The sequence below is a fragment of the Sphaeramia orbicularis genome, chromosome 16 (assembly GCF_902148855.1).
Source record: "Sphaeramia orbicularis chromosome 16, fSphaOr1.1, whole genome shotgun sequence".
Lineage (NCBI taxonomy): Eukaryota > Metazoa > Chordata > Actinopteri > Kurtiformes > Apogonidae > Sphaeramia > Sphaeramia orbicularis.
The window spans coordinates 18,605,466-18,626,232 of NC_043972.1; the positions used below are offsets into that span (position 1 = coordinate 18,605,466).

Genomic DNA, 20,767 nt, shown 5'->3' on the forward strand with positions numbered 1-20,767 from the left:
TCTTCTATTTTTACATGAGGTACTGTATGCTTTGCTCTTTTATACAGAAATAGGTCATAAATTGCCTAAACGTGTCTAAGCTTAACTATTTAAAGGTGCCCTGCCACACATATTTCATTACTTTTGTGGTAATGTCTGAAGTTCTACCATGGATTCTGTAACATTTTTTGTGGAAAAAATGCCTTGGTTACCAAGGTTCAAGCCATTCTAATGTGGTATAGAAAGCCTGCTGGAAGACTCAGCTCAATTTGCACCAGTTCTCATCAATATTCAACATGCTAATCTGCTTGACTCTGATTGGCTAACAGCTAGCCAATGAGAGCCTGGAAACCGAAACCGAAACTTAACATGCTTTAAACGTCCGACACCCAGCTTTTAAGCTTCTCTTGTACCGAGGACCTTACACGGAATTTTCACCGTTTCTTTTTTTTTTTTATATGTATATGTTTTATTTTGTAGTTATCAGTTATGTAACACACAAAAACACAAAAAAAACAAAGGCTCAGATGTGTGTAACAACTAATTAATTAATTAACTAGCCAGTCCTTATTCAAAGAAAAAAAGAGGGGCAGAGGACAGTCACTGGTATACAGATATAATCCTTCGTCCAATTTAACTTCCTCTAAGTATATGAGAAACAGAGTGAATTTTCACAATTTCTAACCTGTATCCACTGGGCCCCTCCCACTGCTCTGTGGGCCCCACAGGAATGCTGGGCCCCATGAATTTGTCATGTTTACCCCCCCCTTTATGGCACCCCAGCTTGCTGTATACGAAAACTGTCACTGAGCTAGACGAATTATGTGGGCGTGGTCTCACCCAGGCATGCTTATGAATAGTAATGAGGTCAGGCATTAACACGTCACACTGAACAGCTTTAATAATTGAACCTGATTTCTCTGCTTATTTCTTTTTAGTGGCAATAGCAGACAGAGGGGGTAGCGGTTCATTTTCAAATTCACAGCATAACACAAACACCTGTGGACCTAACATATTTCCAAAAATACAAGTGAAAACGGTTTTGTGTGGCAGGGCACCTTTAAGTGACTGTTGATAGGGGCAACTAGTTTGTTTAGTAGTTTCAGTCCCAAATGACAACAAGTCAATAATCTTAATTAAAAATATAATCAATATTTTCCGTCAATTTCTAATTATCTTTCATGAGTAGCCATACTGTACAACAGCTGGTTTGTATGAAAAGGGGGGGGGGGGCTTTTAGATTTTCATTTAATTTCCAGCAGGTTACTTTGTGATGTTTAGGATCAAAATTTACTACATGTGTAAAGAAAATGGAGACATTAACTACTCTTTAGAACACTTTATGAAATGTAATTTAACCAGTATACATTTTCTATAGAGAGCAGCAGGTTTAATGTCATTCCAGAGGAGGACAGGCCAGGTCTGTGTCATGTTAAAACCAGATAAAATGGAAAATGAGGTTATTTTTTGTATAATTATCCTGTTGTGCTGCAGAGTAAAAATGGGCTCTATTTATGCAGATTTTTTTTTTTTTTTGGATGGATGATTATGAAGAGCGACAGTCGTGCTTCAGAAGGGAACCCTTTTGTGGCAGATTGTATTTGCCAAGCTTGAGAGAGACAGCAGAATGTTATGTGTTGGACTAAGCTGTAAAAGAACCGGTGGTTTCTAAGAAAAGTAGTGAAGTGAATCAGCACGGCAGGTTTTTTGGGTTTCCTGTAAAGCCATGAGGTTTGGAGACTTATTTCATGACCTCAAATCAAATGGAATCAAATCCAGTGTGGGGTCTACTTCACTCTTTTGCTGTTTATTCAATTTTCATTAACTGAGGGTTCCTTAGTAACTTCATCCTCCAGCCTGTTGATTTTAATATGCACATTCCTGTATTAAAATCTGTTGGGTGCTGGATAAAAAAGTGAAGTGAGAAGGAACTGAAGTCTGACGAAGAGCTGCCACGCTTGAAACATCATTGAATAAAGAAAAACCTGTTTGCATCTGTTCAGTTTCCCCAAAGCTACAGTGAAAATCCTCCAACACAACTACTGCTACGTCTTTCCATCCAAAACTATGTAAGTCAGTACCCATTCACAGTTTGAGTTTAGCACTTTTCCATTTATATCATCAGTGTCCAACACAGCTCAAACCGTTGTGTTTATGCACCACTCACGTCTCGCATTTTATGTAGATTCCCAGTTAGAAACAGAGGATTGTGCAGCCACCAGTGGAAGAATGTCTCCATGACAACCAGCTGTCACAGTCTGTCCATCTGTCAAACACTTAACACTAACTGCAGAGGAAAAACAGTGTATTTATACTGAGTCCTCACAGTCCAAGAAACAGCGTCTGTATCTGCCTTCTTTCATTTACTATGTATTTTCTGCCATCAGTTCACATTGCTTTACTTTTTATAACAACTGCTCTTCTCTCCGCTCTATGCCATATCACAGTTAAATGTTACAGTTCTGTAGTATTTTAGAATACCTTCACATTTATTGTTTCATACTGCTACATACACTAATGGTTGTACTGTAAGTAATGACTCCTCCCTTTATATATAAACCCCTTGCTCTGTGTAAAAATCCAAATTTATTCTAAATAGAAGTCTATATGGCTCTTCAGTTGGGTCTGGATGTTTTTTATCAGAGGTTAGAGAGTGTTTTTTAAATAAATGGAATCCCTTTCCTTGTGTTTAATAGACAGTGTTTTATAGATGTACAACATGCAATAGCAGTGACACTGATTACTTTATTAAAGTGTAAGTCCAGGACATGCCTGTTTAATTTCTCTAATTTAAGCTCCTGAAGCTTTATAAAAACTGACTGAACCTCTGGAATCAAGAGGAAGACAAACCATCAGTTTAAGTCCAGCTGCTGCATTTTTAACCCAGGAGTGATATAAAACAGTTCAGGAATGTAAAAGACTGGAGGAGAGCATTAAATCCTAGATTTAAAATGAGGGTTTTTCCACCAAATATTGATGACATAACAAGCATCTGTCATTATGAGCTCATTTTCTTTGCCTTATTCAACATCAGAAAACTGTACATTTTGTATTCATAGATATTTTCTGCAAATGCATGCTATAAATGACAATATATCACTAGATATTTGAGTCTGTAGTTTGTAGAATGAGCAGAAATATTCAGTTTACTCATCCACATACTTATAAATAGTAAAGCAAGTGTTGTTCTTGAGCTGTGTAACCACCTACAAAGGCTTACTGTGTTCTGATTCTGTGTTTACATGACATTAGCCCATACATTTGTAAAATCAGCTGGGTGTGCTCACTCCTGTTTTCATCTCTGCTGCATAGACGGGGGAGTTACGAACAAAGATGAGCCAGTCTCACGAGGATAGCCTGACCAGCGTGTCCTGGAATCCAGATGGCAAACGCTTCGTCACCGGGGGGCAGAGGGGCCAGTTCTACCAGTGTGTGAGTATTGTTCTCAGCACACACTGCATGCTGTCAGCACCCACATGCTCTAACCATTACATACACGGCAGACACCTCACTCTTTAGTTTGGTTTGGAGAAAAAAACATGCACTGTTAAAGGAGCTATGTGTAGAATTAGAATTCTACTGTGGAATATTTAAAGACATCCTAAAATTATCAGTTGGGTCTTAAAAAAAGAAGAGTCCTGACAGTATCCTCCTAAGAACCAGCTATGGGTTTTCTGTCCACATTTGTGGACAAGAGTTTCACAACTTTATACTAAAAAAAACTGTCCACCACAAAGGACATTCCATCAAAATTTTAAAAACTGCATCTGAAAAAACTGTTGCATCATGATGTTTCCAATATAGGCACTTATTTAAAACAAAACAAAAAAAGCTTGTACTTTGCTGACATTTCCTGGGTTTTAGGAGGATATGTTAAAAATTATTCACAGTGACTATCTGTGTGTCACTATGAATACATTTGACCACCCAAGGGAGTTATGAGCCACTGTAGCCTTGAGTAAAACCAATGGTCTTGACCAAAGCTGCAGAATATGATGAGTTGAGATGAGAACCAGTAAGAGACAACTTTCAAAGAATCGAAGACAAAATGATCCAGTGGGTGCAGTTCTAAAATAAAAGAAAGGATTTTGATGCTGAAATCGCAGTATTTTTTCCACTGGTGCGTTTGATTTTGAAGCTTCTGAAGGTGTCTTTATATGTTTGCTGTCATTTGTTGATCCGCAGTTCAGATTAAACTGTGACAGTTCTGACTTTGTTTGGATGATTGTAAACCAACCTTTAATGCAGGTATTGACAATATAAACTGTATGGAAAATGGAGGTGATTTGTGGTTTTCTGTGGCTGTTTTCTGACCATAAACAGAGCTAAGCAAACAGAGTTATAATGTAAACTATCAGCTGATGCAGCACATGAAGAGTGTAAGACAGTTTTATTTTATTCAACTGTCAAAATACACAACCATGACTTTTAGCTTGAAGAAGAAAACTTGATGATATCATAATACAGATGCGTGTTAACAGTGAGCTTTGTTCTTTATTTGGTGAGTGATACAGTCTGTGGATATTTGAAGTCAATTCATTGGTGTTTTAGGAGCTGTGAGTGCATTCTCCTTCAGGACTTCCCCCTGCTGTTGATTGTTTTACTTTTTGCTCAACAGTACTACACAAAACCTCATTAAGTGCTGCGGACTCAATGTGCTTACTAACAGCTTGTTCAGACTGCTGCAAAAAGGCTGAAAACTGATTTGCTCATATGTGATTCTGGTCTGGGTTGTTGTGTCTCTGGATGAATTCTGTGAATACAAAATACATCTGTAACAAAGGCAGTGAGTGGAGAAGTAATTAAAAGTTCTACCATCAGAAAGTGTCATCCTGAAATGTTGGATAAAAGCCATTCACGCCACGATCTCACCACGCCTGGCTCTGACTCCACACACACACACACACACACACACACACACACACACACACACCTCCATGACAAACCATAATTAAAAATTTGGCCCGCTTTCTCCTTCTCCTTGGTATCATCTGCTCATTAAATTTTCTGTCTCCCACTGCACTTCAGCGTATAAAGGAAACCATTAAAACTGACCTCAGTTATTTCACTACAACAGCGTGTCATACTTGTTATTTTTGTTCTTTTGTGCATGTGGGTCAGTTCAGGCCAGGCTGATACTAATATGAGCGAAAGAATGTGATCTGAACAGCAGAGGTGGTGCTAGACATTTTTATTGTCCGTCATTTTTACGGACAAGGTCGTACAAATTTCCGTATTAACATATTATCCTTCATTTCTATTTTAATTTGTAATGACAATGAGACATATTTAGTAGTATTTAATGTTCAAAAACATCTCAGCTATAGTTGCTGCTGGCTGATAACGTTACTTGCTTGTCCTTCATCCCCCACCACGAGTTCCTCTTTTTTCACTGCGTTTATCAATGCCATCACATTTACTTGGCTTTTTAAAGTAACTAAGGAGACTCGGCTGTCTTGACAATTTGTGCTAGCAAAGTAGCATATAATTTTGGCTAAAGTCAGCTAAACAATGAGACAAGCCTTGACACTGACTGATTAGCCTAATATGCACACACACCATCAACTGGACAGGGGGTCTACTATAGGTGAACAAACAGTGAGTCATTTGAAAGAAGTAACGATGTTGTATTCAGTGTAGTTGTGAACGGTGGCGCTGTAGGGTTCTATACAGGTAGGATACTGTTATGGACAGTTTGATGCCTTGGTAAGAGAGAGACAGACCAGCGATCCTGCGAGCAGGTTCTGTGTAGATTACCCTCAGTTTTTTAATCTGTCAAAATGACGGACAGCCTTCAGAATTTTCCGACATCTTTAAAAAAAATCTGTCAGTGATGGAATATTTATGGTTAACGTGACCTCTGCTGAACAGTAAATCCATACTGAGACTGAAGACCTGAGTGGAAAGAGATGAGATCAGATGTGTTATAGTGTAAATGTATAATTCATGAGAAAATATCAACCCTTAGCTGCCAAGTAAGATATTGAGGAGCTAAATTTATGAATGTGTAAGTGTCATTGACAAGCACCTTCTATCACATTATAAGAAACTGTGATTAAATGAAATGACCCTCTCACAGTATATTTCCTCAATGCATTTGTTCCTTCCTGCTTTCTCCCAGGATTTGGATGGAAACCTCCTAGACTCGTGGGAAGGAGTTCGTGTGCAGTGCCTGTGGTGTTTGAGTGACGGCCGGACCGTCCTCGCCTCCGACACCCACCAACGCATCCGAGGATACAACTTTGAGGACCTGACAGACAGAAATATGTAAGTCAACACAAGGCTGGCGCAATATAAGGAAAATCAGCGATGTCTAACAAGATAATATGACTGGCAATAAACAAACACCGAGTCAGACAGTCCAGAGATTCCTCTACCATTTTAAGGTACACCACCTGAGACAAAAAATGAATGTGGAGAGCATCAGAATGAACCAAAGTGAACTTTATCAGATCTGAAGATGGCAGCTCAGTGGACATGCTCAGTGCGTTCAAGCTTTTTCAAGTTAATGTAAATGTCCAAAATTATGTGAAATTGATGTGTTTAAAATGCTCTGCGTCGTCCACAAACTCAGGGAAAATGCTGCAACCAAGACAGCACGTAAACCCTCTGAAATCCTTGGAAAAACCCTGAAGCAGAGAGCCCAAACATTTAATGCCCACTAAATAAAGAAATAAAATAAACCGTTTCACACATAGTTTTACTGAACAAGTTGCACAAATAATCCATTAACGCTAAACAAAAACTGTTTGGCCTGTTTTTACTTTTTTGTCAGATCTCCGTTGAATCTAAAAATTGTTGAATAAATTATGTTTTCACCACAATTCCCTCATTCTTCTGTTGCTGCAGCCTTCAAGCTAATCTTGCAGTATCAAATGAAGCTCCAGAATAAATCAACATTTTATTCTTAATAAAGCTTAGGAGGTCTTGAGCTTTTCTGGGGCTTTGAAGCTACATTCTGTGTGTGTGTGTGTGTGTGTGTGTGTGTGTGTGTGTGTGTGTGTGTGTGTGTGTGTGTGTGTGTGTGTGTGTGTGTGCATGCGTGCGTGCGTGTACGTGAGAGAGAGAGTGATCTGTGCTTGTAGTTGTTGACGATGTTTATGTTTTGTTTTCAGAGTGCAGGAGGACCATCCCATTATGTCTTTCACTGTCTCTAAGAATGGAAGGTTAGCGCTGCTCAATGTTGCTACTCAGGTAAACAACTTCTATTTGTATCACCTCCTCTCATTTCTTAATTTGTGCCTCCTCTGGTCGTTGCCTCAACTCCTCTCCTCGCGTCTTAGTCCCTGTCGACCGAGATACAAGTGGAGGAGTGGAGGAGGAGAAAGAATTGAATAAAATGACACATCCCTGACTCAGAGCCATCATTTTACATAAATTCCTTTTAAATGTGACATGTGCAACTGCTGCATCATCTGTTCATCCTCCCAATGTTTAGTTTGTGATCTCTGTCAGATGAATGTTCATGTAATCTTCTAGTGATCTTGTAATTCAGTTCGCAATGTGACATAATGTGTGAGTAGGCGATGTAAGGATGTCGTAGGATTGTTTGATTTAATTTAACCCATAAAGACCCATTTCTACTTCTGTGGCAGTTCCAAAGTATTTTTTTCTTCATATTTGACTTTTCTTTAGTGATTGATCACCATATATCATAATATTACCCTCTGTATTTTGTGTTTTTCCAGTATAAACCAGGTATTTTCCTGTATTTAATTTACTGATCATGTAGATGTTCATAAAAATTTAGATTAAAGTTGAGGATTATTATATCAGAAACAGAGAAAGCTGAAGAAGCAGTAACTTTTTCAGTCCAATCTATCGTTAACTGAACATAAACCAAGTGTCTCCATCCACTGTCATTGATCCAACTCCATGGGTTTTACTTGTGAATCAATGCTGTAGAAGATGATGGTGTTTCCACGTTCACTGCGGAGCCTCTGAATGTCCAAATGGGTCATATCTGTTGACCATGAAAAGATGACTAACTATATTTTACACCAATTATTTACATGTATTGATAGGATTAGTTATCAACAGGTATTAAATATTTTATATCAGTAGATGGTTTTAGTCACTGGTGGATGTTTAGGTCTTTATGGGTTAATACTCAAGTCCTGCTCGTGCTTTTGGTATCATTTAGATGTGTCACTGTCCTTTTTACACAGGTCATTTCCAATAACTGCAAAAGTTTCTGCATGGATCATGGATCATCAGCTCCTTCTCGATCCCTGCACCTTAAAGTGCACATTATCAGTGGAGACATCTGTAAAAATAGTGCTCTGAGATCAATTTTCAGGTCACAAGTGAGACATGGAGGAGGCAGGGAAATGAGAGGAGCTTACATAGATACATACATTTAGATTTTATATCAGTCACACTTCAGTAGATTTCTGAAGTGTTAATAATGTTGTGTGTTTGTAGGGAGTTCACCTATGGGACCTGCAGGACCGGGTGCTGGTGAGGAAGTATCAAGGGGTGACCCAGGGCTTCTACACCATCCACTCCTGCTTTGGTGGACACAACGAAGACTTCATCGCTAGCGGCAGTGAAGGCAAGAGCACATTCAGTGGCATCCTGGAGAAATTTTTTCCACTGTTGTATAGAGCTGGAAGATATAGACAAATATATATCATGACAAAAATGTTCATAGTGGATTAAAGCAGTAATTTTTGCTATAAATGTCAAATAATTTTTCAGGTTTAAAAGCAGATTTTTGTGAAGTGACAGTTGAAGAAACCAGGTGGTTCATTGTGGTTTTTAATTTCAAAATCTAGAGGTAGAGTATTCAAAGCAGTTATGATAAATAGAAACAAAATTAAGTAAAAAATTCCACTGACTTTTTAATGATGACTTTTTAGCTGACAATGTCTGTCATGATAATTATCAAGATATAACATTATTTTCCAATTTTTGATGTTTTAGTGCTTGATCAAGAAAGGATCATAAACCCTTCCCATAATGCAACTGGATTGTGTTACTATTTAGACCAAGATTTAAATTTTGCTGAAAAAAGAGCCTTAAATTTAACTTGGTGATGGTTGTTGTTTTTTTTTTTTATTTCAAATATCAACATTGAAAACCAAGAACAACAAAAGAAAAAAAAAACATATTTGAAAAGGTGTGGGATGAAGTGCAACTTATATAGTCCTGCCCACTTGCCACATCTTCCTCCACTGACCACAAAGTCCCATGTCAGCTCCACAAAATAACTTTAAAAAAAATCTTACAAATATCAAAATAAATTCTGACCAATCTGCAGAAACCCTATTCTGCTGTATCAGGTGTTTTTTACATGTTGTGAAGTATGACCATTAAACAGGTTTTCATGTGGAACTGCCCTTCACCTGTATTCACCCGTACCCGTCTGATTCCGCCTCAGATCATAAAGTTTACATCTGGCACCGGCGCAGTGAGCTGCCCATCGCGGAGCTGACGGGTCACACCCGCACTGTCAACTGTGTGAGCTGGAACCCCGTCCTGCCGGGTCTGCTGGCCAGCGCGTCTGATGACGGGACCGTCCGAATCTGGGGACCCGCCCCCTTCCTGGACGTCCAGGATGCAGAGGGCCTCAATGGTATGAACAGGAATAGTGTGCTCAGCTGTCTGTGACAACTGCAGAGACAATGACACTACTGAGGGCTGCGTGTTATGTTTGGTGGAATATTTTTCAGATATTGTCTTCATTGGCTTCTGATAAAGAGTTCCATCTGAGTGTTTCATGGTAACAGAGTGGGGGGATTTCCCTCTGCCTAGTCCGACATATACAAACCTGTCATCTGCAGCTCTACGTGTGTCTGCTAGCACTGGCTTTTACCTTTTACTACCACCCTGACAACTAACCTTTCAACTAAATCCTGTCCTTACTCTGTGGTAGACCAGGTTTATTATAGTAATACGCAAATTACTATATTATTTCCTGTTTCAAAATAAAAGCCACTACAGTGAAATGGCCAGAATTTCAATGACATTTTTCTGTCTGGTCTGATCTAAGATAAAATATAGTTAAAAGTAGAATCCTTTCATAAAACAAAATGCTGTAGATGTGCAGTATCAACAAAAAAACAATAACAAAAAGCAGCTCCAGCAAAGCCGTCAATATGCATTATTTGTTAAAAATCCATCATGTTGACAGCTAGTTACTGGAGGAACATATTCACAGAGGATGTCTTGCAGCAAACAAACAGGATGCATTTAGATTTGTTGTTGCTTCATAAACTCTCCTAATATTATTTTTACCTCCCACTAGTTTATCAGTGAAAAGCTCTTAATGTGAAGTAGCAAAAGGAATGTAAGTGAAGGCCCGGTCCTTATTCCCAGTACTGTGTTTTCATAGAGGAAAAGTCCCAGAATGCTTTACAAACAGAATATAACACAGAGTAAGGCAACGATACTGGGTATGATGTCCATAAATGTAAATATATGGGGAAATATAAAAGAAAACAGAAGAGGGAAAGGAATGTGCAAATTCACAATGTCAGTAGAATTTAATGCAAAGAAGAATCTGCTATGAATTGTATATTTATTCTCATGTCTAAGGTGTTGAATGTTGAAAACTAATACAGTTGCGATGTTTCTTATTTCCAAGACTCATCTGGTTTCAGTTCAGGGATGGAAAAAGAAAGAAATAGGGTTGGGCTAAAACCGCAAATGTGTTCCTCTACATATGCATACCTCACACAGATAAACCGTTATAACATGAGGAAAGCAACAACACCCTGAACATAGGGAGGTTTGAGGTCTTTATTGGCAATTAATACAATAAATGAAAAGGAATCTGAAAGAAAGCTGCGACTGACTTACATTTGACCTTTGTATGAGTCACTCTGATGAAGAATCATGAACATGTGGATGCGGGAGTGGAGGGAGGTGGATGTTGTTCTCTCTATTTTTGGTGACTCTGCAGAGGGAGGAGAGGAGCCGTAGTGGGTTTGCCGTGACAAAAGTTGCAGCACACTGCAGTTATTGTGCAGAGATTGATCACATTTTCCACAATCCACCACCTGCCGACTCAGCACCGCACTGTTTATCTGTAACACCGCTTAAATTAGTTTAGTGGGGACACGCCTGCTTAAATGTATTTATTCCCAGAGTCACTTTCAGTTTATACATATCAGCTTTAAAATGACCGTCATTCTGCACAAATCAAAAATGAGCATCAACTTAATAGGCTTAAGGTATTTTGACGTCCCACTTATATCAGCGAGGTTAGACTAATATTTATAGACTGTATAGAAGAAACGCTACTACTGTACATCTGAGGTCTGAAAGCTGCTCAGACTCTCATATATGCACCTTAACCCAATGTTAGAGACTGTAGGAGGCTGGTATTTTTACTCTTCATCTCTACAGGGTTTGACAGGGTACAGGTCCCCCTGGTGGACAGTCCTCCTGCATGTGATAATGCCTCATGGGCTGCATCACCTGTCCTGTATCTGCAGGACAGTAGTCATACTGAAGGACATTCGGTCAAACAAGCACTTCAGTGCCTCCATCATCATCATAACACTCACATGCAGACTGAATATGGTCTGACTTAAGGTAGAGGTCTATCTTAGGTGGAGCTAATTTACTTTAAAAACTAAAACGAAGCTGATCGAGGCAGTGATTTTTACTTTTACAAGATATTCAATTAGAAAAATTCAGCTACAGTATTGAAAAGAAATCTATTCTGTGATAATATTGCTAATTAATGTTGCATTATACTAACTCTCGAGACTTCTGCCCATATTCTCATCACTTTATATTCCCTTCAACCTGTTCTTCTTTTCATTTTTCCCACTGCAGTAGTCTTGAACCACAAACAAACCAAACAATTCTAATCTACATTTTCTTCCTTTTTGTCAGTTGGAGCCACCAGTTAGCGTAAAGCTCTGTAAAACCTGGAAAATGTTACACTGGTCTGTAGAGAGGTTAAGTTCTGCATCTTCATGGAGTCGAAAGTTGGAAAAAAATATGAGTGGTGGTCAGTGGTGAAAGATAGAAAATGTCTTGATCCTGTTTAACTCATGCCATAAGTTAAACTTAAGTTTGTCAATTTACAGGAAAATTATGCAAGTCAATAAAATAACACTTCAGCGTAAAACTGTTGAAGGATCAAACTGTGAAAATACTTGAATATAATGACTACACACTTCTAACTCACATGAATTCATTTCTTCACAAGGTGTTCAGAGCCTGTGGAAATGTCTCTGCATCCTCAACATGACCAGAGTTTTAGGAATTTTCACCTCTTCTATTATTTTTTCACTTGTTTGAGATTAAATGTGAGACAGATGAGAGCTGCAGTCCACTGAGACGAACACACTACTGCTCTTAGATGATTACAAGGCAAACTAGACAGTTTTACAAAATAAAGTTAGGCTTATTTAAAGTCTGAAAAGTTACTAGTCTACTCTCAGTTTAATACGAACTGATATTTGATGGAATTGTAACTTCCACTTTAACCTGTGGCACCAACTGACAAAACGGAGGCAAACATGAACTTTTGTGACTTGATTGTGAAATAAGAAATGTTGTTACAAAACAATATATTTCAAAGTGTTTTTAGAAATCACAGTCATTTATTTAGTCAAAATTAACTCTTCTGAGCCTGAAAGAATTATCAGTCATGAACAGCTTTGTGCAACAGCCACAGTACTTTTAGACATCTATGTGAAGTCTGACTATCAGATCTAAAACGTAGTCTTTGTAAAACTGGCCTAGGGACAGAGTTACTGATGTTTCAAGCTTAAAAATAAACCAGTTTTTCTCTGTAAAAGAAGACTCTCAGCCCAAAGTTGAGATTGATCTGACACTGAACACCAGTCAAACCTTAAACCCGTTTATTTCTGTGACAGTAGCAAAACCACAATGTAAAATACTGTTTCTTATAAAAAATCCTCAGGCTAAAATACAAAAGCACCACAATATATGCAAGTGCAGAATGGAAGTTCAGCATAATATCCTGTATATTATATTACATTGTAACTATTGATACGTTCTTGTTTCCGTCTTTAATGTTGTAGTTGATAATGGCATGGCTCACTTTAATAGAAGACATGACTTTATTGATCCCACTGTGGGGAAATTTCAGTTGACAGCAGCAAAAAGCAAGTGCAGAGAGAAAAAACTCAAACCAGTGATAAATGAAATATAGAGAGAAAAGTAAAAAAAAATAGTATTTATATCCTCCTGAAACCCAGGAAAGTAACATTTTTAGCTTTTTTACATAAACAGTTGTCTTGATTGGAAACTGCATAATGCAACGGTTTTTCCAGATACACTTTTGAAATAATTTTTATTTTATTTTTTTAATGGAATGTCCTCTGCAATGGACAGCATTTTTTAAGTACAACAAACTTTTGTCCCCTACAGAGGACAAAAATGCATAGCTGGGTGTTAGGAGGATATAAATATAGAATTAAAATTAAATATTTACATTGTAGTTACTGTATTTACTGCTGAGTAGCTTAATCCATAATAAGATACATAAAAATTAGCTACTAATAGACATTTTTTTTTATTGAACACGTGGAATATAAGTCTGAAGCTGCATAAAATGGAGGTCCTCCAGTACAGGTTTGAGTACTTGAGTAAACATGTGTAGTTACATTCGACCACTGCCTCTGTCTCTTCTTGTGCTGTCAGAATGTTGCAGCATGGACAGCTGATAATCTGCTACGAGCCCGAGGAGCATTAAGACTCTGTAGACACTTGAATGGATGAAGGGAGGAAAGCTTTGGTGATTGGACAGCTGCTTCTCTGGAGGCGGGGCCACCGATGCTGCGAGTCATGCTGACGACAACAACAACAATAATATGGAAGCGATGTCAATCAGACTTCTTATTGAAAGCAGGGCTGAAGCCGGGCCCCGGGGACCTCCACCTCATCCTCCTCCTGTCCGGACCCCATTCCCTCTCCGCCATCCAGGACCAGCCACCTCCTCTTATTTATTATTAACAACATTATTTATTCTGAGTAGTTCACTGAGGTAGCAGCGTCTGGTGGAGGATGTGTGTTCTTAGTTTTTCCTCACTCCTGCGTCTGAGCTGCTCATGACAACACGCTTCGTTTTCCTCTTTCACCTCCGGAACCTTGGAAGAGATTTTACCTGCAGGAACATTGGATGGATGTACCGCCCACTTGAAGAGAATCTTTTAAAAATGCTAAATGCTTATCCTGTCCTGAAATGTTTTTTTTTTTTCCTTTTCAGCCTAAAGGGTTAGTTCTGTTTTTTGTGGTTGTAATGAGGTACGTATCCATTCTCTGTGTTTTACCTCTAGTCGATTCCGGTACAGAGAAGCAGACAGAAGCTAAACGATGCACTTTAGACTGAAAAATCAACATCAGTTTTACAGAATATTGCAATATATCAATGCTTTACAATCTCTTCAGATGAAAAACTGAAGCTGTTGTATAACTCAAAACCATCAGACACCAGTTGATGATCTAACTGGTTACCTGGTTGTAATGTTGTAAGACTCTGGTGTTTTAAATTCAACATATAAATTATATTATATTAGGGCAGCAGTAGATCAGTAACTCCTGTGTTCTGTGAGCCTGGAGGCTTGGTATAGAATATTACCAAAAAAGTGAAAAGTCAACATTTGCCATTAATATTACTTTCAAAGTAATCCAGGTGGCGTTGTGTGTAAATGTGAGTGAAACATCTGGTAAAATTAAATGATAATTTAATTCATCTTCTGAACCTGCTTTATCCTCACTACACTGGAAAAAATCTAAATCTTACCAAGTGTATTTTTCTCAGTTCTGGTCAAAATATCTCATCATACTTAAAATAAGACATAATCACCTAAAATATAACTTGTCAGTGAGATATAAAAACATATTGTTAGACAATAAATCTTGAAAATCTTATTTCAGGAAAAGATAATTTTCACTTGTTCCATTAGCAGATTTTTTTTGCTTGAATTAGGAAAAAAAAAAAAAAAAAATCTGCCAATGGAACAAGTGAAAATGATCTTATTTAAATAATTTCTTATATCTCACTGAATAGTTACTCTTTAGGTGATTATGTTTTATTTTTAGTGCGATGAGATATTTTGAGTAAAATTGAGAAAAATACACTTGGTAAGATTTAGATTTTTTTCCAGCGTAGGGTCACGGGGGCTGCTGGAGCCTATCCCAGCTTCCTATGGGCAAAGGCGGGGTTCACCCTGGATGAGTCGCCAGTTCATCACAGGGCTGAGAAATAGAGAGGAACAACCAATCACTCACACATTCACACCTATGGGCTATTTTAGGTTGACCAATTAACTTATCAGTGCATGTGGAAGCCAGAGTACCTGAAGAGAACTCACGTAAAGGTCCCTGGTATTGGATTTGAATCCAGGACCTACTGCTGCGAGGCGACTGCTATCCACTGCACCACTGTGTCGCCCTATAATAAATTAATAAACATTATCTGTATTTAAGTTAATTCCAACAAAAAAGTAGTTTATAAATTAAGAGCATCTGATATTGAGAAAATCTACACAAATATTTATAGAAAGAATGCTCAAAGAGTATGAAATGGTAATATGAAGGGCTCTTTCACTGAATATCAGAAACTCACAGGTGATCAAATAATTTATTATTAAGCAAATAATAGATTAAATGATGTAAATTCAACAGATTATGCTTCTTCAACGTATAAGTATCTTTTCCTCATCTATAGGTTTTGTATTAAAAGTGAGTGAGGGAAAACCTGCACACCAACAGGCCTGAATCAGCTGATTTAATCTGATTTTTCTATTTCAGATCTGATCAAACATGTTAAAACACTAAAAAACGGAACTCTGTGGTAGACCTGCTGCTTCAGTTTGGAGGTAAAATTACCGTTTTGTCAACAGGGTCTGACGGCTTTGAAAAGCGCATTTTAACAGCTTCTCTTTCCACTTCTGACGCCAAAGTAAAGCAGTGAAAATATTCTAAATACCACACACATTTCAGCTGATGTGCATCTATTCCCGTACGCCTGTCTGCTTCTCCAAACCAGATGTGCGAACTGCCATCTGCCGTGGGAAATACACCAACGACGAATAATGAATCTTATGCAAAACCGCCTCAAAAAACCCAAACTAACACTTTAGCGTCAAAAATAAGGAGTTGTATTTGATGAGCATGTTGCATAGACTTGCACAGGACAAAGTGTCGATAACTAGTGTTTTCCACTTTGCAGTATGTCCTCGCTGTATCCGTGGAAGTAGCTGCCTTCTCAGAATATAGTATATAGCAGCTGATGTGTGTGGAAAAGATGTGATGAGTGTAGTTTCCTTTTTTGCCTTCATTGTGGATTTCCTGTTTTATTACTTTGCTGTTGCGTCTTTACTATGGCTTCATTATTTTCTCTCTATTTTATTTTATTTCGTACTGAATCTGTTTTCATTGTAGCTTGCCGCCGTCTGTCCTCACATAGAAACAGTGGTCTGTGTTTGGTTTGGTAGTTACATGTTCTGGTTTCATTTTTTTTTTAATTTAATTATTTTTTTTTAATCACTGTGTGCGTTTTGTTTTGTTTTTTCTTTTCACTACAAGTGGAGCTGTAACATGATAGAGACACTCCCTGATTTTGTTCCTTCACCGAGAGCGTCTCCAAATCTCAGCTTAAATGTGAACACTGACATTTTTAACATTTTCTGTATCGTCCACAAATCTAATGAAAAGCCCAAAACCAACAACAGTGTGACAGTTCATCTCTGTCTGACTTAGCATGTACTCTTTAAATTTCCTCACAAAACATGAGAATCTCATCGTCCAGAAAACACTATTCTTTAAACAATTGGACTGTGTAGTTTTTAGCCGATATTACTTGAAAAACAATAAAGTAGTGCATTTTAGGAACTGTGAGTCCTTTGGGTTTAGGAGAGATTGTTGTTTTATCCGGAATGAAAAGTCCTGGGATTCAGACATTTCATCTACTGAATAATTTTTAAAAATTACTGAAATGTACACAAGACCCTGTTGGTTAAGGAGGTTGAACATCTATTAAATCTACTCGTCCCACACAGGGAAATTTGCACTGTTAAGGCATCAGAACGTTCTAAAAATTTGGAAAAATAGAGCAGAGGAAGAAGAATCAACAGAAATTTTACAGGATAAAAAAAAAGGGTAAACAAACATTAAAATGTGAAAAAAAGAAAATTCTAGCCTTTGATCAATACTGTAGTAAAAGGAGTGGATTAATCTTTACCGTTTTGGTCAAAGTCTTTCTTTCAGGTGTTAATTGTGCTTTTTGTGTGGTACTTTGAACTTGTCTGTTTTTATCAGTTGCTAAAAAGGCACCGTACAATCAAATTTGCATTGTTATTTAATTTTACTTGTTGTTTTTGTCTGTCTGTCCCATTCTCATTTCTCAGTAACATTTTTTGAGGGAAATTCTTCCATATTTTGCACAAAAATTCATTTGTACTCAAGAGAGGTTAAAAAATTACCCTAGAGCCCATAAAACAAGAATGACTTTATATGATGATAATACTTTGTAAGTTCTTTTTTTGCTCCAAAATCACAGTAAAGTTGCATATATTTTTATAATACATAGTTTTCCTGACTTAAAAAGGTGCAGCATCTGAGCCAAATTAATATGGAGAGCATCCAAACTAAATAAATGACAGATCTAATGGTTGGAGTTGGTTCAGAGTGGAACTTTTGGGGGTTTATTTTCTGTTCTAGCCTTCTCAAATTTTCACAAGGAGATATATTTATTGGAAATCTTACAGATATGTCCCAAACCCTCATCTATGTGCCTGTCTTTTCCACAAACTTAGTGGTGATAATTGGAAGTTAAGTGAAAATGTGCACAGTTTTAACATCACACACCTAAGAAACCCAGAAACTGAAGGAGCACCGTGTTATATCTGGGTCAAGTCACGCGGTTATGTAGGGCGTGCCCGACTACATTTTATGCTCTAATTCAAAAAGTATTTAAGCTAGAGACATGAATAATACATAATTTTAAAGGTATTAACTAGTACTTGAAGCTCATAAAAGAAACAAAAGATATAGTACCATCTTTTGCCATAAAAATTTGAAAAACTGCATGGTTATGTAGGGAACAAAAATTAACATCTAAAAATTCCCTACATAACCAGCACCATCTGATATTAAAATGCTTAAAAAAGCAATTCACACCAATTTTTCCAGACAAAATGATTTTTATAATGATAAAAGGGTGTTTAAAAGGTCATAAAACTATATTGAAAACAGAAATATATGATTGAGATTTCAAATTATAGCAGTGATAAGTTATGTTATTATTCATTCTTAGAGAACTTTCCGAGGGACTGAATTTAGTTCATATAAAAAGTTCTGTAATTTTCTTGAAAATCCTTTTTTGGCAAAAAATTTTAATGGATTTAGAAACTTAAGCTGTCATACTACTGAACTACAAAAACTCTGAAATCATTATCTCAATTCTAATTTTTTGATTCAAAGTCAACAGGCGTGTGACTTGACCCATCTGTATTTTTATTTATTTATTTATTTTTTTACAGTAAGTGACATTTAAAGATCCTTCTGCATATGATCTGAGACTAAGCTTTAACTCGAGGGTCGATAGATTAACTAAAGGCTGATTTAGACTAAAGATAAAAAAAAGTTTATATAATTACTATAATACGCTGGATTTGGAGACAGTTTTGAAAAATAGGCTGACCTGTGATCTTGGAGCAGATTTTCATTAACTGGAACAAGCGGTTTGACAGTTCTGCAGAACACTCATAATCACAGAGACGAGTATTTCAAATGGTAAAATTGTGATTTTTAAAAACCCGAAGGTTTTGTCAGATATTTGTCTACAAAACCACTTTTCTGCCTGTTATTCAACTCCATACTCCTGCACAAGAACAGTCAGTAAACGACCATCAAATACACCTATTAGCCTTTATTAAATTCCTTCAAAATCTGCACTAAATGTGTTACGAGTCTGGATGGATGTAAACTGGTTGCTGAAATTGAGATTTTCTGAAAGTTTTCCCAACTTATGAATCAGTTCCTCTTCACAGTAATTGTAAATACACTGAAAAGTTGCTCAATTTGATGTGATTTTACTCTAAATGTTCAGTCAAGGTTTTTTAATTTTGTCACATTTACCTAAATCCACATACACTCACTCATAATAATTTGTTTTTTTTTACTAAACCCATTCATTTTACAGACAGATATGGGTGTAAGTTGCGCATCTGTGAAGGTGTACGACTGTAAATCTAGATAATATTCCTTTTTATAAAATGTAAACTGAGCACTGACTGGGATGGCTGAGTTCCAGGACTAATATTCCACCGTAAAAACAGAATATGTGGGACTGAATGATAATAAACAATGGCGTTTGTTTGTTAGTAATGAAGGATTAGTGCAATAGTGTGGCTCAGTCATGTTTTTTTTGGCAGCCATGGAGGTTTGTGACAAGAAGAATTTAGTAGCAGTGGTTATAGGGGTTTGTTTAGTTACAGATTACAAATACATTATCACAACTACTTTATCGAATAAACCCGACGTTATGTTTTAAGTGATGAATAAAGCTGAGAAGTCCTGAAAATGCAAATGTAAACCAGCACTGTACAGTAATGTTTGAGCCTTAATTTAGGAGGGATGTTGCATTGAATTTTTGTTAAATATGTTGAATTTTCTGCACTGAAAAACTTTAACGACTGACTTCACGACGTATTCTCAAGCTGCAGCTCATTTTGATTCATCTGTCATTTCATTTCTTGATTGATCAATTATATTTTTGTTCTATATAAAACTCAAAAATCTTGATCTGGAAGCCCAATTTTTTTTGTCCACAAGCCGAAAAAAAAAAAAAAAAAAACTTTTATAGAGGTGGACAGAAACCAGAAAATCTTAACACTTCTGAACAAGAATAACTTTTTGTTTGTTTTTTTTAAATGACCCAAATTCAAATATTAAGATTCCTTTTTCAGAAGCTCATTGAATCATTGCAGCTCTGGTATGTAATCACTGATGTTTAAAACGTAAATTGCTTTTTTTTTTTTTCCTCTAACCGATTAAAATGACATTTATTTTGACATTTAATGATATAATGCCCTGAGATGTAACCTTTCACTTTTTAAAACTGGTATTAATGATATTTGTTGGTATAAAAAAAAAAACAGTCATTGTTGGCTTTGGTCTGCACATGAGATTTGTTAAAAAAAGAAAAATGTAAAATATTATCAGAGGAGAGGAGACACAGCAGCAAAATGAGGGAGTATCGAACAATCCCAGTGTAACATTTGTACACAAGTGTAACAAAGTTATTATGATGAACTTGTACAGAGTTTCCTTTCAGAGTCTAAAAGAACAATCTTGCCTGATATGATGTTCTGTGTAATATGTGCTGTATATTTCTCTGTTATAGCATGTATTATAAGGCTGTGAACCAGCGGCAGACAGGATCAGGTTTTCGTAGTCCAGGGTTCCCAGGGCCTGCTCTGGTCCCACGTCCAACAGCGAGTTTACAAAAAAACACTATCCAACCAACACTAACAATGCAGCTAAAAACGTGCATTTCACTTGTTTTTTGTTTTTTTTTCATGATTATTTTTAAGTGCTTCTCTGGGTTGTGTTTACAAACCGAGCGATTTCATTCATCCAGAATATTTCCAGAGCCGTGCAGGACTGTGGGAACCCTGTTTATCTGCCCGGAAGCTATCACAGCCATCACCAGCTTCAGCTCTCCATCACAGAACACACACTCTAGTGGTAAGAACAGATATAGATGTCACACACACTCACTCCAGTCCATCACAGACGTGTCGTTCTAGTTCCTGCTTCTTCTTTCGTTGGGTTTCCTTCTCCCAGTATTTCA

At 37.2% G+C, this 20,767-nt stretch overlaps 1 protein-coding gene and 1 long non-coding RNA gene across 3 annotated transcripts in view; both read left to right on the forward strand.

Annotated features, from left to right (window-relative positions):
• The window catches only part of wdr26a (WD repeat domain 26a), a 32,305-nt gene extending 17,549 nt beyond the window's left edge, over positions 1–14,756 (forward strand). For both annotated transcript variants that reach the window (XM_030157524.1, XM_030157525.1), the window contains exons 9-14: positions 3,292–3,411; positions 6,101–6,246; positions 7,095–7,173; positions 8,404–8,533; positions 9,362–9,556; positions 13,609–14,756. In XM_030157524.1, the coding sequence (XP_030013384.1) occupies positions 3,292–3,411; positions 6,101–6,246; positions 7,095–7,173; positions 8,404–8,533; positions 9,362–9,556; positions 13,609–13,631 (693 nt within the window). In that variant the 3' untranslated portion in view covers positions 13,632–14,756. The remainder of the gene's footprint in view (positions 1–3,291; positions 3,412–6,100; positions 6,247–7,094; positions 7,174–8,403; positions 8,534–9,361; positions 9,557–13,608) is intronic.
• LOC115435244 (uncharacterized) lies at positions 9,565–13,083 on the forward strand. Its single transcript, XR_003937676.1, has 2 exons — positions 9,565–12,833; positions 12,881–13,083. It is a non-coding gene; the product is annotated as an uncharacterized LOC115435244 (long non-coding RNA).
• Positions 14,757–20,767: the final 6,011 nt, after the last annotated feature.